General features: G+C 33.0%; 1 protein-coding gene across 4 annotated transcripts in view; it reads left to right on the top strand.

Moving 5' to 3' along the window:
• Nucleotides 1-18,596, top strand: part of LOC144436090 (cilia- and flagella-associated protein 74-like) — a 60,956-nt gene extending 42,360 nt beyond the window's left edge. For all 4 annotated transcript variants that reach the window (XM_078124774.1, XM_078124773.1, XM_078124771.1 and 1 more), the window contains 10 exons: nucleotides 68-219; nucleotides 1,487-1,612; nucleotides 5,231-5,396; nucleotides 6,321-6,440; nucleotides 6,730-6,885; nucleotides 7,435-7,630; nucleotides 8,017-8,232; nucleotides 10,189-10,319; nucleotides 16,244-16,378; nucleotides 16,795-18,596. In XM_078124774.1, coding sequence (XP_077980900.1) covers nucleotides 68-219; nucleotides 1,487-1,612; nucleotides 5,231-5,396; nucleotides 6,321-6,440; nucleotides 6,730-6,885; nucleotides 7,435-7,630; nucleotides 8,017-8,232; nucleotides 10,189-10,319; nucleotides 16,244-16,378; nucleotides 16,795-16,893 — 1,497 coding nt within the window. In that variant the 3' untranslated portion in view covers nucleotides 16,894-18,596. The remainder of the gene's footprint in view (nucleotides 1-67; nucleotides 220-1,486; nucleotides 1,613-5,230; nucleotides 5,397-6,320; nucleotides 6,441-6,729; nucleotides 6,886-7,434; nucleotides 7,631-8,016; nucleotides 8,233-10,188; nucleotides 10,320-16,243; nucleotides 16,379-16,794) is intronic.
• The last annotated feature ends 918 nt before the right edge of the window (nucleotides 18,597-19,514 follow it).

The following is a 19,514-nucleotide window of genomic DNA, read 5'->3' as shown; positions in this document are numbered from 1 at the left end:
GCAAAAAATGGTGAATACATTTGAGTAGCATTTTATTGACTATGTCAATGTCTGATTGTGTTTATAGAAGGGAAAGAAGGCAGGTGGTGGTAAGAAGGGAGGAGCCGGTGCCAGTAGTAAATCTCCTGGTAAAACACCACTAGGAAAACAACAAAGTCCTATGTCGATGTCCGGACCCAGGCCCATCACACCTCCAAATGCAGAATATATTAACCCAGAGTAAGTGTCTCTATTATTATTATATATAATATACAATTAATTGATCCCTATGCACACACATACTAGTATTGACACTGCAGTACCATACCTAAACATTGCATACAACAATGTACCTATATAAAAACAACATGTGCCTGGAGTGCAATCATTTGATTGTATATATACAAATCATGGGGTAACACAGTGTGATTTTTATGGAAATGTGCTAGTGTAGACTAAACTTGTGTAAAAATAACATAACCCATAAACACCTACGTGCCAAACATGTACACCTATGTGCCAAATGTATACACCTATATGTACGTGCCAAACGTATACACCCATGTGCCAAGCGTATACACCTATATGCAAAACGTATACACCTATGTGCCAAACGTATACACCTATGTGCCAAACGTATACACCTATGTGCCAAACGTATACACCTATATGCCAAACGTATACACCTATGTGCCAAACGTATACACCTATATGCAAAACGTATACACCTATGTGCCAAACGTATACACCTATGTGCCAAACGTATACACCTATATGCCAAACGTATACACCTATGTGCCAAACGTATACACCTATGTGCCAAACGTATACACCTATATGCCAAACGTATACACCTATATGCCCAATGTGTACACCTATATGCCAAACGTATACACCCACGTGCCAAACGTATACACCCATGTGCCAAACGTATACACCTATGTGCCAAACGTATACACCTATATGCCAAACGTATACACCCACGTGCCAAACGTATACACCCATGTGCCAAACGTATACACCTATGTGCCAAACGTATACACCTATATGCCAAACGTATACACCCACGTGCCAAACGTATACACATATATGCCAAACGTATACACCCACGTGCCAAACGTATACACCTATATGCCAAAAGTATACACCCCCCATGTGCCAAACGTATACACATATATGCCAAACGTATACACCCACGTGCCAAACGTATACACCTATATGCCAAACGTATACACCCCCCCATGTGCCAAACGTATACACCTATGTGCCAAACGTATACACCTATATGCCATGGAGGATGGAGGATGACTTAGTCTTATTTATAGATTTATTATTCATATATTCAAGGCTTTCGTTTATATCAAGTCAGTCTATGGTTTTACAATATAGTAAAAGTACAGAATTTTCTACTAAGCAGTATAACATATAAACCTACGTGCCAAACACTTACACCTACATGCCAAACGTATACACCATAATGACAGAATCCAATCTTTTCACTTTCCAGGTCAGATGACTATGCAGCAGCTAAAGGTTCCTTGTTGCGGAATTATCGGGGTAATTTTGGTAGCTACTCCATTCCATGCTTTGTTGCTTCAGGAACACCTGGTGACCCTGGTACACTCCCATACAGGTAGATGTCTAACTTTGTCAAAAGTATTCATAAGTTTCTGATATCTAATCGTCAAAATGATATGTTAAAGGAAAAGTCCAGTCAGACTTATTTCTGTACTGAAAGCTGAGTTTTTAGCTCCGCTGTCAGCGAAAGCTGAAAGCGTAGCTTTAGGTATAGGTTGTATAGAGTATAGAGTGTATAGGTGAATCATAGGTGTCCGTCAAACTTTTATATTTTCACTATCCTCTCTGAAAGTAACAACCAGAATACTTCGATATTTGGTGTGCATGTTCCCTGGGGGGAGGCTATTCAGATTTGTTCATGCCAAGTTGATCTGTGCCATTTTCAATTTTTTATGATTTTTTTTCCAAAAATGACATTTTTATCAACTCCTCATAAACTTCAAGTCAGATTGCTTTGATATCTGGTGTGTTGATGCACAGAGGGTAGCTTACTCAGATTTGTTAATTTCAAGTCAGCATGTCTTCTCTTATATTTTTTATGATTTTTTTTTTGTAATTTGAAAAAAAAAAGAATATGTTAATGAGCATTATGACCGACGCCATATTGGAAATCAGTCCGCGAGACTTTAGGTAAAGTGCAACTTTTCAAAAGACACTATTGACGTCAAACAAGCAATGTAATATATGTTATAGTCTTAATTCTACGCATTGTGCGCCCAAATGACAAATATTTGTTCGAAAAAGGGTTGTAAACTTCAATCCAAATTCTCTACCTCTCCTACAGAATGGTTCATTCCAGTATATGCACCTCACGATCAAGTGAGAGGTTACTGCCATTGCAGGTAGTCCGACGGGATAGTGTCTTTTCGATAGGTATATTAGGGAGCTCAGAATTCAAACCACCGGCTATGTGAATTCACGGTCATAGTAAAATTCATTTGATTTTTAATTTGCTATTTTGACCAACTCCGGTTGTCTATTCGCGATAAAATTACGATTAGTTTGGAAACGGGGTAGATTTTCTATGATTCCGTGTCATAAAAGCTTATCATGTGTTGTGTAGTTTTCGAAAAGCACACCCGGTGGGAAAGTCGCCCAACAGGCGATCTCGCGCCATTGCTGTACTACGTGGCACTTTATTCTGGCGGGGTGTCTCTTGAAAACGGGAATAGTGAAGGGTGAGCCAATCAAGTGAGACCTTTCAAATGTAGCTAATATTATAGCCAATAAAATTAGTTGTACGATGATATGTGTATAATAAGGGTAAGGCTGGGCTCTACACTGTAACAAGAAATCTTTGTCGCACGATTTCGTATTTATGTACGGATGCGTAGTCTTTCTAAACAGTAATTTTTAGATCAGTTAGTATTTAAACTACGTTTCTGAGTTAATTATTCGGTAGGTTATTGACGAGCTCCCTTCGTAAAAACGCTGTACAAATTGGATGTCAGCGCAGCGTTCGCCCGGGCTCGGCCACGTTCAGCGGAACCATGGATGTACTAATACATCCATGGCGAACTAAGTGAAGCTCAATCATACTGGTGGCTGTCAAAATCGAAGACGCAATTTGACCGTATTGTTATTTCAGTGAGTTTATTCAGCAAGAAAACAACGTGTTCTATGTTTTTGTACTTCCAACATGATGTGATTATCGTCTTTTTTACCGGTACAACTTACAGCCTACAATGAAACTGCTAACTTGGCTAGTAACACTGACACGATTCCGTGTTCCGTGTTCATGTTTTGGGGCACATTTCTAAATACACGAAACCAGTTATTGAATGTGTAGTGGATATTGATATTCAGTTTGAAAAATTAAAATCCTGAACTTTATTTTGCGAACTGTTTTGTCATTTCTTAGTAATTATAGGACCGACTGTATCACGTTTAACGTTTATGTCAACCCGGAAGTACATAGACACGAAAATAGACGAAGTGACTTGTACATGTAATTAGTAACAAAATTTTGCTGTAACTGCTGATAACCTTCAAATTTATTTATTTTTATGTTGTAAATACATTCTAATATGCACTAAGGACAACACTATTAAGACTTGCTCTATGTAAGGTAATTTTTTGTCTTTTAAAAATGCAATAGTTAGATCAATGTGTACCAGAAATGTTATGTAGTATTTAAGCTAGAAATAAGACCACATAATATCTTATTACTCCCCCCCCCCCCCAATTAAGACAAACTACTCACAGAAAGCAACAAAAAAAGAGAAGAAGCTCCAAAACATAAACAAGAGAATAAAATTACAGTAAGGAGTTGATGATGCACAAACAACTACAAAGAAATAGACAGTTCAATTACAACACAGGGTTTGAAATAAATATGGGGTTTGGAAAAGTGAATTAGAAGTAGAGCAAAAACTAAGAGAGATGAAGAGCCTAAGTGAACAAGTGAAAGCACTTAAAGATAGGACCACCACATTTTTTGCAGGACTACTACGTTATCAATTTTCCTAGTCCTGTGGGATAGTGACTTTTTTACTCTAGTGTCGAACCCTGAATTGGCTGAGAATGACTCTCTTTCGGGTACTTGGGATTGTCGCCGTACGGAAACTAAGATGGCGATTAATACATTTCTTCCCTATATATATTTACTACAACTAGTACAAGTTGAATGTTGTTGACTTGGTAAATTTGTTAGAAAATTGAAATTAAAATTGCCTCAAAATTGTTTTAGATCCCTAGTTTATTTCATTCATCATTAAAATTTTCCAGGGTTAAAGCTGTAAGACACTGGAATTATTTATAGCCAACCTCAAAATCCTCTTTTTTTTTCTTTTTCTTGTGTGCATTTCCCAGTCATTTTTTTCTGAGATTTTGTGCAATTTTTCATAACAGTAGATTTTTGTTATAAAATGGTGACTATGGTATAAAAGTACAATACATTACCAACTTCTGTGTAAAATGTGTTTATAGTGAGACATCATATGAAACCACTAATCACTTTATTGCATCGCTAAAACAAAACTGCATAGTGAAGAGCTGAAGAACTGAACCACTTCTACATGTCACCAAAATAAAAAATAAAATTAAAAAAAAAACAGTGGAGCTATTCTGACCGATAGGTCGCTTGTTTAAAGTACAGGATGGGGAAGGACCACAATCACTGGAGGATTGAACACACACACACACAGATGTCAAAGATGTCAAACTAGAACTGGTCTAATTTCTATCTAAATAAAAAAAACATACAACACTTTGTACAGAGAAATTGCTCTTATACACTTGTACTGATTACTGCTGTCAACTTAAATGTGATTTTAGGTGATAAAATAGCACCTTGGTAACTTGCCCTGTGTGTTCAGCCATGGAGATTTCCTGCAAAGGTTTATTGGAAAACTGTACTTATTGTACTTAATGGCCATTGGCCCAAAATAATACATAATCTGATAAAAACGCCACGATCTCAGAAAATATTATTTACTTCTTTTTCTCAAAGATAGTGTATAGTAAAGAAATGAATCATGAATATATACCTTAATGTCATATACAAAAGAGATTAATATTGGTGGTTTTTATCAAAGGAGGCTATCATATGCCTTAACTATCTTGGTCCTCACTTCCGATCCGAAAGCTGCCTCCAAAGGGCACACCTAGTTTCCAAACTATACAATTTTTTGTTTTTCTGATAACCAGAATATGGTGTATTATTGTTTTGCAGTGTTTACAATACTCTATACTTAGAAGTACATTGTCCAACTGTGAAACCTTCACTGGTGGTTATATCCAATCATGGTAGGAATACCACAGACTTTGGAGAGGTCTCTACTGGACAGAATATCATCAAATCCATCACTATCCAAAATATATCAGATCAACAATTGGATGTATCCTTTGACATTTTACTACTGTGGAAACCTAACTCTCAGCTTACTAAGATAGTCAGTCTGATTGTATCTATGTCTGTAGAATACTGTAAAAATAAAAAAACCAACAGATTATTACACATACACAGATATCTATATCTGTAGAATACTCATACTGTAAAAATTTAAAATAGGCGTAATAAAAAAAAATGTGTGGTTCCAATTACGTTCAGTTTTAGAAAAGGTAGGTAGATTTTTTATTTTATTTTATTATATATTTTTTTCATGTGTGAGTGTCTAGTTCAGGTTTTCCATTGTTTTCCAAATGGTCTCTGTGTTATTTATTTCTTCCTATCATATATATATATATATATATATATATATATATATATATATATATATATATATATATATATATATATATATATATATATATATATATATATATATATATATATATATATATATATATATATATATATATATATATATATATATATATATATATATATATATATGAGAGTGTCTATTTCCGTTCGTTACGTTCAACTTGTTTTCCATATAGTCTCTGTGTTATTGGTTGCTTCTCATCAGATGTACAGCCATTACAGATTGGAAGAACAGTTTTATTTTGTCTTTTTAAGTTGATGTCAGTTTCCACATCCACTATATTTCTTGCGATTTTATTATTTTTTTCGAATACGAAAAAAAAGTTTAGGGTTGGCAGTGAAAAGCTAGGTGGGGTCAGGTAACTGGAACCAAACAATTATTTTTTTTTAGGCCTTATTACACACATACACAGATATGCAAATAGTGAAGCTGATAGCAACTTAGTAATAATGAATATGTTGAACAATGCCAGACAAAGGGTTTTCTCACACCTAAATTTGAATCCTTCTCTGAATACGTTGAAAATGAAATGTTTTTCCTTGACCATCATATCAGTTGAAATCATCCTTGTTAGATACATGTGGTCCATTTGTTTTACTGAATGCCCTCCGTCCACTACAAGCAGATGCCACACATACATTGCTAATATCATTTACACCAAAACAAGGCAAAGTGGTAAGTTCAATTATTGGGGGAAATGACTTGTATTAATGTCAATATTTCTCAATCTGTTTAACAAGTATTGCATCTAAAATTTTGACAACTCTCATTCTATTGGAGCCTTTGTTACTATGGCAACTGAAGTACCTATATTAGCAAAAATGAAGGTGTTTTTTTTTGTCAGTGTAGCACATCCAACAAGACAGGATCAATAAGATATATCCATAGCAGAATTTAGCTGATGTACCCTAGTAACGTTCCACATAGTTATTTTTTAATGTATGTTTTTTATTGTCTTTTGTAGTTCTATGAAGTGTTAGAGATCCGTTGTCCAACATCCACCCTGTCCATAACACTTCAAGGCAAAGGTGTGAGTCCCAATGTCAATCTAACTGTACAGAATGGTGTTCTAGATATGGGCTATGTACTAGCAAGTGAAGAGAATGTGGAGACATTTAAGGTGAGTTCTACAGAATGGTGTACTAGATACTGGAATATTGGGCTAAAGAAAATGAAAGAGTGAGGACATGGAGAATCAGAGAAATAGTGAGGTTTACAGCTAGTTGAGTCTTGAGACCTACAGTAGAAAATTATGAATGATAACAAACTAGATGTTTATCCAAATTGAAAGAGAATACAGATAGTTTGTTTACATGAATTAACACCCATAGTCTATATCTACAGCACAATAGTCTATATCTACAGCACAATAGTCTATATCTACAGCACAATAGTCTATATCTACAGCACAATAGTCTATATCAACCAGTCTAGGTGTCAGTTCAAGAATATGCAACTACTAGTCACAATTCTTAGACTACCAATTTAGGAAAGTGGTAGTCTACTGAGATGAGACTATCCCCCAAAAAGTTAATTTTAGTCCTGCCATGCAAAGAAGATTTTTGGCAGGGTCTTACATGTACAAGGTTTCACCACAGGGTCGCCACAGGGTCACCACAAAGTCTTTTATTAGATAACATAACACAATGCATGTTAATGTCACCAACAGATTGAGAATACATCGTCATTATCTGTGAACTATGCTATCAAGATGGACAGTTTATCACTTACAAAACATACAGATCAGCAAGGACTGCCACTCTTTATCAAGAGAGATCCACAAATGAAATCACTTGTTGGAACAGCCAATTTGAATGGCCGTTGTGTATTTGATTGCACCCCTGTGGAAGGAACCATAGAGCCAGGTATGTCTAAAGTTAACCTTCAGATGATAATAACATGACTGGAAATATCATCCTTCACAAAATTTCTGCTATTTTGAGTTTTAATAATTTTATTTTAGAGCATTTTTTCCAACTGTGAAGTGTCATGGTACATTAACTGAATCGAAAAAAGTCTTACATGTCATGCGTTATATCATAGACCCTACACCAGGTCTATGGTTATATTCTGTGATAAGAAATGTTGGACATCAGAATTAAATGCTAATATTTACCATACAAAATTGTGTCAAATTTTACTGTTTGTATTTGTGTTTCAAAACATTGAAGATCCATTTTTAGTTGAATTATAATAGAGAACATTGTCAACATAATCTTAGCTTATCTTAATTTTATAATTTCTATTTCAGGAGGTAACAAAGAAATCACTGTGACCTTTGCCCCTGACCATGCCAGTGACTATTATTCTGATGGTGCTAGGATCTCATTGTTTGGTCAACATGAGTCACATGTCATCCGTCTGATTGGTAGATCCAGGGAACATACCATGTATGTAGTAGGGGGTGATGAGATCATGACATGTGTAGAGTCCTTGGCTGCAGGACCTCTACCAGAGGAAGAAGAAGGTAATTATTAAACACCTCCATAATCCAGTTTCACTTGACAGTACACTTAAATATATTCAATTATAATTCAAAATAATAAACATAGTTATGAATATTAATATCATGAGACCTGAAACAAAAACGTCATCTCGTCTAACTCAACAAAAATCTTACTAACATTGATACATTTTATCATCAGACTCAACAAAAATCTTACTAACATTGCTACATTTTATCATCTGGCTCAACAAAAATCTTACTAACATTGCTACATTTTATCATCTGGCTCAACAAAAATCTTACTAACATTGCTACATTTTATCATTTGGCTCAACAAAAATCTTACTAACATTGCTACATTTTATCATTTGGCTCAACAAAAATCTTACTAACATTGCTACATTTTATCATTTGGCTCAACAAAAATCTTACTAACATTGCTACATTTTATCATCTGGCTCAACAAAAATCTTACTAACATTGATACGTTTTATTATCTGGCTCAACAAAAATCTTACTAACATTGCTACATTTTATCATTTGGCTCAACAAAAATCTTACTAACATTGCTACATTTTATCATTTGGCTCAACAAAAATCTTACTAACATTGCTACATTTTATCATGTGGCTCAACAAAAATCTTACTAACATTGCTACATTTTATTATCTGGCTCAACAAAAATCTTACTAACATTGCTACATTTTATCATTTGGCTCAACAAACATCTTACTAACATTGCTACATTTTATTATTTGGCTCAACAAAAATCTTACTAACATTGCTACATTTTCAGTGTTGCTGCCAGACTGTGTTTTTGTATCATTTGACCCACACTTTTTGTACCTGACCTGCATTATTTGTACCTGACGTACATTTTAACTGTACGTGACCCACAATTTTACAAGTGATGGATCATAGATGATCAACTCTAAAATAAGTTTTAATGCCAAACAAATTCCAAGTTTGCACTGGAAATATTGTTATGAGTGAGAATATTGACCAACTATAGATGCAATGCATTTACTATAGGGAAAATTCTTCTATTTCTCAATTTGATGACATTTTTTTAGAAATATTTGTATTTAGGTACAAAACAAAGCCATTAAAAGTAAAATCATTTTTGTAGGATGAGAACTAAATTGACCTTCCCCCCCCCCCCCCACCCCACATGTATTAATTGGTTAGAGCATAGTAACAGTGAAGCTGGCCTGAATTACTATCAAAGTTTTATGAAGTGATCAACGTCACTGCTCAACAAGTGAAATTTGTAACCAGATCATGCAAGTGTGTACGACTGAGGATGATCAACTTCTTATTGTTACTAATTCTTAAGTCATGATTGAATTCCCCATCTCAATATTTGAAAAAACTGACAAAGCCTGAACTTTCAAACATATCAAAGATAACCTGCCCTACTATTAAGTTTTAAACTTTCTTACCAGCAAAGATAACCTGCCCTACTATTAAGTTTTAAACTTTCTTACCAGCAAAGATAACCTGCCCTACTATTAAGTTTTAAACTTTCTTACCAGCAAAGATAACCTGCCCTACTATTAAGTTTTAAACTTTCTTACCAGCAAAGATAACCTGCCCTACTATTAAGTTTTAAACTTTCTTACCAGCAAAGATAACCTGCCCTACTATTAAGTTTTAAACTTTCTTACCAGCAAAGATAACCTGCCCTACTATTAAGTTTTAAACTTTCTTACCAACAAAAACTAGCCAGTTCACTATGTCTCACATTGCTTTACAAATTTTTTGTCGAATGACCTAATAAATTTAGGGTCACCTTAAAAAAAAAATTATGTTGCGTTGGGTGACCAGAACCACACAATTTTTTTTTCAAAAACAAAGTTTTGTTTGAGCATCTTCAGTTACTGGCTAGGTTTTGTAGCATGGGCCTTTACACCGTGTACAATGAATGGTTGACAACTGGTGAGCTATAAACCTAACAGTAGTGTTATTTTTCCATAGGTGAAGTCAAGCCCCCAGCTGTGCCAGTACTTCTATCATTCAGGAGTGTTGGTAAAGAAGATGGACACCAGCCAGCAACCAGATCTATAGAAATTGGGTGCATACGGACTATGGCTGTCAGTCAGAAAAAGGTTGAACTGGTTATGCAATCCTTTCATGTGTGACTATCTACTGACTCTCTAACTAACTCACTGACTCTATGTCTTTGCTCAAAAGTTCATCTGCATGCTTGTACTAGATGTTGCGTGTTTACTCTTTGCATGCTTGTACTAGATGTTGCCTGTTTATTCTCTGCATGGTACTCATGTTTCAGTTTGGAAAAAAGTTTACATGAAACTCAAACTGTAAAAGACAACTGTAAAAACAGTAGATTTGATAAAATGATATATTACAGTAGATTTGACAAAATGATATATTACAGTAGATTTGACAAAATGATATATTACAGTAACAGTAGATTTGATAAAATGATATATTACAGTAACAGTAGATTTGATAAAATGATATATTACAGTAACAGTAGATTTGATAAAATGATATATTACAGTAGATTTGATAAAATGATATATTACAGTAGATTTGACAAAATGATATATTACAGTAGATTTGACAAAATGATATATTACAGTAGATTTGATAATACGATATATTACAGTAGATTTGATAAAATGATATATTACAGTAGATTTGATAAAATGATATAATACAGTAGATTTGATAAAATGATATATTACAGTAGATTTGACAAAATGATATATTACAGTAGATTTGATAATATGATATATTACAGTAGATTTGACAAAATGATATATTACAGTAGATTTGATAAAATGATATAATACAGTAGATTTGATAAAATGATATATTACAGTAGATTTGATAAAATGATATAATACAGTAGATTTGATAATATGATATATTACAGTAGATTTGACAAAATGATATATTACAGTAGATTTGATAAAATGATATAATACAGTAGATTTGATAAAATGATATATTACAGTAGATTTGATAAAATGATATATTACAGTAGATTTGATAAAATGATATATTACAGTAGATTTGATAAAATGATATATTACAGTAGATTTGATAAAATGATATATTACAGTAGATTTGATAAAATGATATATTACAGTAGATTTGACAAAATGATATATTACAGTAGATTTGATAAAATGATATATTACAGTAGATTTGACAAAATGATATATTACTGTAGATTTGATAAAATGATATATTACAGTAGATTTGACAAAATGATATATTACAGTAGATTTGATAATACGATATATTACAGTAGATTTGATAAAATGATATATTACAGTAGATTTGATAAAATGATATATTACAGTAGATTTGATAAAATGATATATTACAGTAGATTTGATAATATGATATATTACAGTAGATTTGACAAAATGATATATTACAGTAGATTTGATAAAATGATATAATACAGTAGATTTGATAAAATGATATATTACTAGATTTGATAAAACGATATATTACAGTAGATTTGATAAAATGATATATTACAGTAGATTTGACAAAATGATATATTACAGTAGATTTGATAAAATGATATATTACAGTAGATTTGATAAAATGATATATTACAGTAGATTTGATAAAATGATATATTACAGTAGATTTGATAAAATGATATATTACAGTAACAGTAGATTTGATAAAATGATATATTACAGTAGATTTGATAAAATGATATATTACTAGTTTTGATAAAATGATATATTACAGTAGATTTGATAAAATGATATATTACAGTAGATTTGACAAAATGATATATTACAGTAGATTTGATAAAATGATATATTACAGTAGATTTGATAAAATGATATATTACTAGTTTTGATAAAATGATATATTACAGTAGATTTGATAAAATGATATATTACAGTAGATTTGATAAAATGATATATTACAGTAGATTTGATAAAATGATATATTACAGTAGATTTGATAAAATGATATATTACAGTAGATTTGATAAAATGATATATTACAGTAGATTTGATAAAATGATGTATTACAGTAGATTTGACAAAATGATATATTACAGTAGATTTGATAAAATGATATATTACAGTAGATTTGATAAAATGATATATTACAGTAGATTTGATAAAATGATATATTACAGTAGATTTGATAAAATGATATATTACAGTAGATTTGATAAAATGATATATTACAGTAGATTTGATAAAATGATATATTACAGTAGATTTGACAAAATGATATATTACAGTAGATTTGATAAAATGATATATTACAGTAGATTTGATAAAATGATATATTACAGTATATTTGATAAAATGATATATTACAGTAGATTTGATAAAATGATACACTACCATTCACAATAAAAAATATGACAAAAAGCATATAGAAAAGTTATTTAAATACTATTTTTTAGCTTTGCATTGTCCAATTGCAAAACTATTTGTCGGAAAGAGAAATACTTGAATTGTGGTAAAAAGTAAATACTGTAATATAATGTGAAGTTGATGATGAAAGGTAACTATACACCGCATAGCTAGGTATTTTCATGTGTAAATCATAGTCATGGGAAAGCACAGTCAGTTTGTTATTGTACAATATCATAGCTTAATTTTAAATGGGACACTGCGATAACACTTAAAGCAATTTGAAGAAAAAATTCACACTAGTTGCTAAAAATATCTGGTATATAGTTACTTTGTGTATGAGTTAGCATTTAGCTAACCATATTTGTACCTACATACAAAGCTGACTAACTCATATTTGTACCTACATACAAAGCTGACTAACTCAACTAGTCATGTTACTTAAAGTGACTTGAGGGACATTTTATGATTTTGACTGGTCTTCGTTCTTTTTCTCTGCCTCTATAGGCAAGTCTATTTGTTGATAAAATCTTAAATTCTTTTTAGTTTGACTTTATCTTGTAACCTACTAACATATAATTATATTTTATTTGTCTTTTATGACTTTATTTGTTATACTTTTCATACTTTAACATTGTAGAAAATTGCAGCATCAACAAAATTTGAATGATCCTGGTTGATTAATAACAAATATATGTTTGGAGAGAAATATTTATAATTTTAAATACTTGTGTTCTAATTTAGTATGAAAGCAGAGTACAGCATTTGATTATCAATTAGTTTGTTCCAGATGTGCATGAAGTAGATTACATAATTACCATATTAGATGGTTTGTTCCAGATGTGCATGAAGTAGATTACATAATTACCATATTAGATAGTTTGTTCCAGATGTGCATGAAAGTAGAATATAGAATTTTTGGAGTGTTTTATCTCAAGCATGACAGCAGGATTTCTACCATAATTTATTACATGGAGTTAGTTGTCCATGATTGTAAAGTGCATAGAGTCAGTGTGTTTTATGATCAGTATATAGTTTTATCACATACATAGGTGTGGTGTGGGTTTTTCTCTCTGATAGTCATAGTACTATGGTCACCAATTCAATCCATCTATATCAACTGATCACATCTAAATCACTGGTTTACTTCATCTAAACCATATATCTCACTGGTTTACTTCATCTAAACCATATATCTCACTGGTTTACTTCATCTAAACCACATATCTCACTGGTTTACTTCATCTAAACCATATATCTCACTGGTTTACTTCATCTAAACCATATATCTCACTGGTTTACTTCATCTAAACCATATATCTCACTGGTTTACTTCATCTAAACCATATATCTCACTGGTTTACTTCATCTAAACCATATATCTCACTGGTTTACTTCATCTAAACCATATATCTCACTGGTTTACTTCATCTAAACCATATATCTCACTGGTTTACTTCATCTAAACCATGTATCTCACTGGTTTACTTCATCTAAACCATATATCTCACTGGTTTACTTCATCTAAACCATATATCTCACTGGTTTACTTCATCTAAACCATATATCGCACTGGTTTACTTCATCTAAACCATATATCTCACTGGTTTACTTCATCTAAACCATATATCTCACTGGTTTACTTCATCTAAACCATGTATCTCACTGGTTTACTTCATCTAAACCATATATCTCACTGGTTTACTTCGTCTAAACCATATATCTCACTGGTTTACTTCATCTAAACCATATATATCACTGGTTTACTCACTGGTTTACTTCATCTAAACCATATATCTCACTGGCTTACTTCATCTAAACCATGTATCTCACTGGTTTACTTCATCTAAACCATATATCTCACTGGTTTACTTCATCTAAACCATATATCTCACTGGTTTACTTCATCTAAACCATATATCTCACTGGTTTACTTCATCTAAACCATATATCTCACTGGTTTACTCACTGGTTTACTTCATCTAAACCATATATCTCACTGGTTTACTTCATCTAAACCATATATCTCACTGGTTTACTCACTGGTTTACTTCATCTAAACCATATATCTCACTGGTTTACTTCATCTAAACCATATATCTCACTGGTCCTCTTTCTCCCAAGGGGTATTTTTTTAAAACAGTAAGTATGAGTTGGGAGAAAGAGGATTAACGTGTAGAGGACTTCAAAGTTTGTGATTACACTTTACTAGGGCTTTTAAAGAAGTAGATATTGTGTAGATATTGGTTAGAAAACCATACAATTGTAATAGTCAGGCAAGTAGGGTTATATCCAGATCTCTAACCTGTACTAATTGTTGTCGGTGGCTGAGTGGTTAAACCACTTGCTTCTTACCACTGCAGTCTGGGTTTGAATCCATTCAGGGTTTGATTAGATTTACCACACTGTAAGTAAGAAGAGTGTCATTCAGTTTGACTCTACTTTGGTTTCCTCCTGCACTAACACTGAACCAAAGAAGCCTATAAATGGGACTAGCTACCGTTGGTTGTCCTTGAAATAAATAAATAAAACATATATAATAAATTAGTGAAACCAGGGAGAGCATTCTCAGAATTTGTTATAATTCCCTTTCAAATTAATACTAAATGTAATGCAAATGATATTGAGGTATAATTATAATTTTATCTTGCCTACATTGAATACTAGAGATGTAATCCTCACAAAGCCTAGACATTCGCCAAGTCAGCAATCATGCTATGCCTAGGGAAACATGTATTCTCTCTGTTGAATTTCAATTACCAACAATTACCAATCTAAATGGAGCGTTAATATAAACTCATTATGTTAGTTTGTCCACACGTTACTTTCATTCTGACAGAAAGGTTGAGACATATCGTAAACATAATTTACATACAAATATATTGCACTGATTGAATGTTAAAGTGGTACAAACTGAGTTTATAATCTTTTTACTCAAGTGAAAATACTTACATAGAATTACATACCGGTATAATGTTAACTTGTCTGACATTCTTAGAATTGTTGATTGTGTAGTAGGAATTTCCGGGAAATTTGTCGATGTGCATAAATTACATAAAATCATAAATTACATCATCGGATCATTTATGAGTTATATCTTAACACCAACTTTGAGTTCAGTCAATTGCAAGTGATGGTTAAGAGTGCTGCAGTAAGTACAATAATGCGAGTACCTTAAAATATGCAGTAAAAACTATGCCTAACCATGTGTAAACTCAGCTTGTGCCCTTTAATGATCAATGATATGAATGAAGTAGGTAGGCTGAGCTTAGCATTTGATATAGCTACATTTGTGCTGGTATATATTTGGCAGGTAGGCCTAGCTTAGCATTTGATACAGCCACATTTCTACTAGAATATATGTTTCCCTAGGTCTGTAAATGATCATTGATTTCAATATCTCTCCGAAGTACAGAGGGAAATTAACTTTAAAAACTATCAAGTTTGGAGTAAAGATACTATTGTGCCATGATTAATGATTAATTAACTACATACAGTGATATTAATTAATTAAATACAGTGATATCACTACAAATATTCTTATTGTGCTTTAATTTAAGAAATTAACAGTGATTTTTTATCCCTGTATAAATAAACAAGTTCCTTTTAAAATACACTAAGCCACAATATAATACCATAGGTTTCAATGCTTTCTTTCACAGAATGGAGAGTTTATATTTGACAACATTAACATGATCACAGCAAAAGGTTTCCAGATTGACACTCAAAAAGGCATGGTTGAAGCTGGTTCTACCAAGACAGTTAATTTCACATGGATACCACAAGCTGGACATGATGTAAGTAAAATGATAATGAAGTCCAAACTAAGAAAAGTCATGCATACCTATGTAGTATGTTAGAAAGCTTACAATCAGTTGCTTATAAACTCCACCTACAAGATCTTATCATTATCAATTACTTGATCCATTCATAACTCTCAAAAGAGCTACATGTAAATTGTATGTGTTTGTAAGGAGGAAACAGGTCCTTCAAATGCATGGTAATCATGAATTCTGAATTTCTCCTGTCTGTAATGAATACAGACATTTATTAAGACAGTACTTCTGAATTTCTCCTGTCTGTAATGAATACAGGCAAAGACAAGACTACTTAGTACTTCTGATGTCCTATGCTATGCTAAACAATGTCTTTATACCTGTCTTGAATAAGTGTAGATTCTTCACCATTGCTTTTTTGTTTTCTTACACTTCAGCCCAATGCAACAGTTGAAGCCAGTATTGTATTAAACATGAAAGGAGATGTAGCAGAAAGATACAACATTCTTTTGAGAGCAATGGTAGTTTCTGAATAAACCCCTACTTTACCACAGTCCTACACAACTACTTCAGTTTATACCAACTTGTAAATGTTTGTCATCGTGAAATGTACATATAGTGATTGAACTTGAAGTGCTTTATGAACTCTGGATATCTGTATTTCTAAAAATCATAAACACTGTTACATTTCTCATATATACAATACAGTGTCACTTCAACTAAACTATTCACCTCAAATATTGATGGGTACATACACTTATCTATTAGAAAATATACATGTAACTATACCTCTACAACATTTCCAGGAAAATTTGTTATCCCAGGTAACAAGTACAGACAGATCTAGTCTTAACTAGGGTATTCAGTTAAGGACAAGGTAACAAATAGTCTTTATTTGTGTATGCAGTCAGCATGAACCTGTCTTGGGATGTGGTGATGCTTTTGATGCACCAGTTATCTAGATTTATTGCTTATCAGAAAACAGATAATTAAAACTGGCTTTGCAGGTGCCAAAAAGTCATCTCCTCATTGCACTATCAAACTGACATGTATTGATCTGTCATGTTTTTATCAGTTTGTTTATGTCTGTGAAAGTTAGTCATATTGCCATATACAACATGTCTCACTGTTGTTTTTGTATCAATGTATCTCAGTGTGATAGCGTGATAAGGAGAAAACGTTTTGTCACCTTCAAAGCCAGTTTTAACTGTCCACTACTGATAAACTGATGTTGTGGTCAGCAGCATTTCTAGATAACTGTTGTAAGGGTTGTATAACCTGTAAAATCTATGTATGGATCCAATCATCATTATTTGTACAATAAAACCAAAATACATTTTGTCAAATTTCAAATATTGTATGCACCAAGTTTTCCTAAAGGTAGAAGTCAAGACAAAGCTGTATCTTTCCAGTTTTCATAAGTTTTTCCATACTTTTTTCCATCAGTGAGTGCATGTGTATTATAAGAATACAACGAACAATTTCACATATTTATCAAGTTTGCCTGAATGGTACTTATAGTGGCACAAGCTGAGTTTATAAAGGTTGTTTACTCAAGTGAAAGTCCTTGCAAAAAATAATTTATAATTTATTTAGTATAATGTTAATGTTAATGTATGTCCTCTATGACATTACAATGTGTGTTCTTGTATTAATAGAACTGTTGATATCATAGTAGGGAGTTCCTGTACATTTTTTGGTACGTATAATAAATTACGTCATCAGATCGTTTATGAGTTATGTATTAATACCAGGTTTGAGTTCAGTCAATTGCAATTGATGATTAAGTGTGCTTCAGTAAGTAGAATACTGTGAGTACCTTTTAACATGCAGAAAACAATGACATCCCAAAAATATGCAAACTCGGCTTGTGCCCCTTTAACATAAACCGCATTTGGTGAATCTTTAAACTTGGTAAAACTTCATGAAACCAATCTTGAATATTGAGATATAACAACTTTTTGATAAGAATTTGATAAAACACTAGCCTTTCTTCACATTTGATGCTTGTATGATACGGTATTTGTACTTGCGTAACTGTGTATATAAATACTTTAACATGAAATCTTCATTCATTATTTTATTGATGTGTATGTAAGTATATACTGTTTATATATCATGGTTTTAACATGTTTTTTTTCCCCATTTAGTGGTAAGTTTTCTATTCACTGGAGTGTCAAGATAATAAACTTCAAAACAACATGTTCCAATATAAATAAAGAGTAAATCATTAAACTGATTTATGATGTCATGGCTTCTCTTTCATTTGATTGCTAGTTACAAGTAATAAACATAACAAGGTTTTCAGATTGTATTCTAGACTTATTCACCCTATTTACATAAAGCTGCACTAGAAGCACTTCCAACTGAAGTCATACACCCTTAAGGCTGCACTAGCAGCACTTCCAACTGAAGTCATACACCCTTAAGGCTGCACTAGCAGCACTTCCAACTGAAGTCATACACCCGTAAGGCTGCACTAGCAGCACTTCCAACTGAAGTCATACACCCGTAAGGCTGCACTAGCAGCACTTCCAACTGAAGTCATACACCCGTAAGGCTGCACTAGCAGCACTTCCAACTGAAGTCATACACCCGTAAGGCTGCACTAGCAGCACTTCCAACTGAAGTCATACACCCTTGAGGCTGCACTAGCAGCACTTCCAACTGAAGTCATACACCCTTAAGGCTACACTAGCAGCACTTCCAAATGAAGTCATACACCCTTAAGGCTACACTAGCAGCACTTCCAACTGAAGTCATACACCCTTATTAAGGCTGCACTAGCAGCACTTCCAACTAAAGTCATACACTCTTAAGGCTGCACTAGCAGCACTTCCAACTGAAGTCATACACCCTTAAGGCTGCACTAGCAGCACTTCCAACTGAAGTCATACACCCTTAAGGCTACACTAGCCGCACTTCCAACTGAAGTCATACACTCTTAAGGCTGCACTAGCAGCACTTCCAACTGAAGTCATACACTCTTAAGGCTGCACTAGCAGCACTTCCAACTGAAGTCATACACCCTTAAGGCTGCACTAGCAGCACTTCCAACTGGTCATACACCCTTAAGGCTACACTAGCAGCACTTCCAACTGAAGTCATACACTCTTAAGGCTGCACTAGCAGCACTTCCAACTGAAGTCATACACTC

Source organism: Glandiceps talaboti, chromosome 6 (assembly GCF_964340395.1).
Source record: "Glandiceps talaboti chromosome 6, keGlaTala1.1, whole genome shotgun sequence".
Lineage (NCBI taxonomy): Eukaryota > Metazoa > Hemichordata > Enteropneusta > Spengelidae > Glandiceps > Glandiceps talaboti.
The sequence above is the reverse complement of the archived record's forward strand: the minus strand, read 5'-3'. Positions and strand labels throughout refer to the sequence as shown.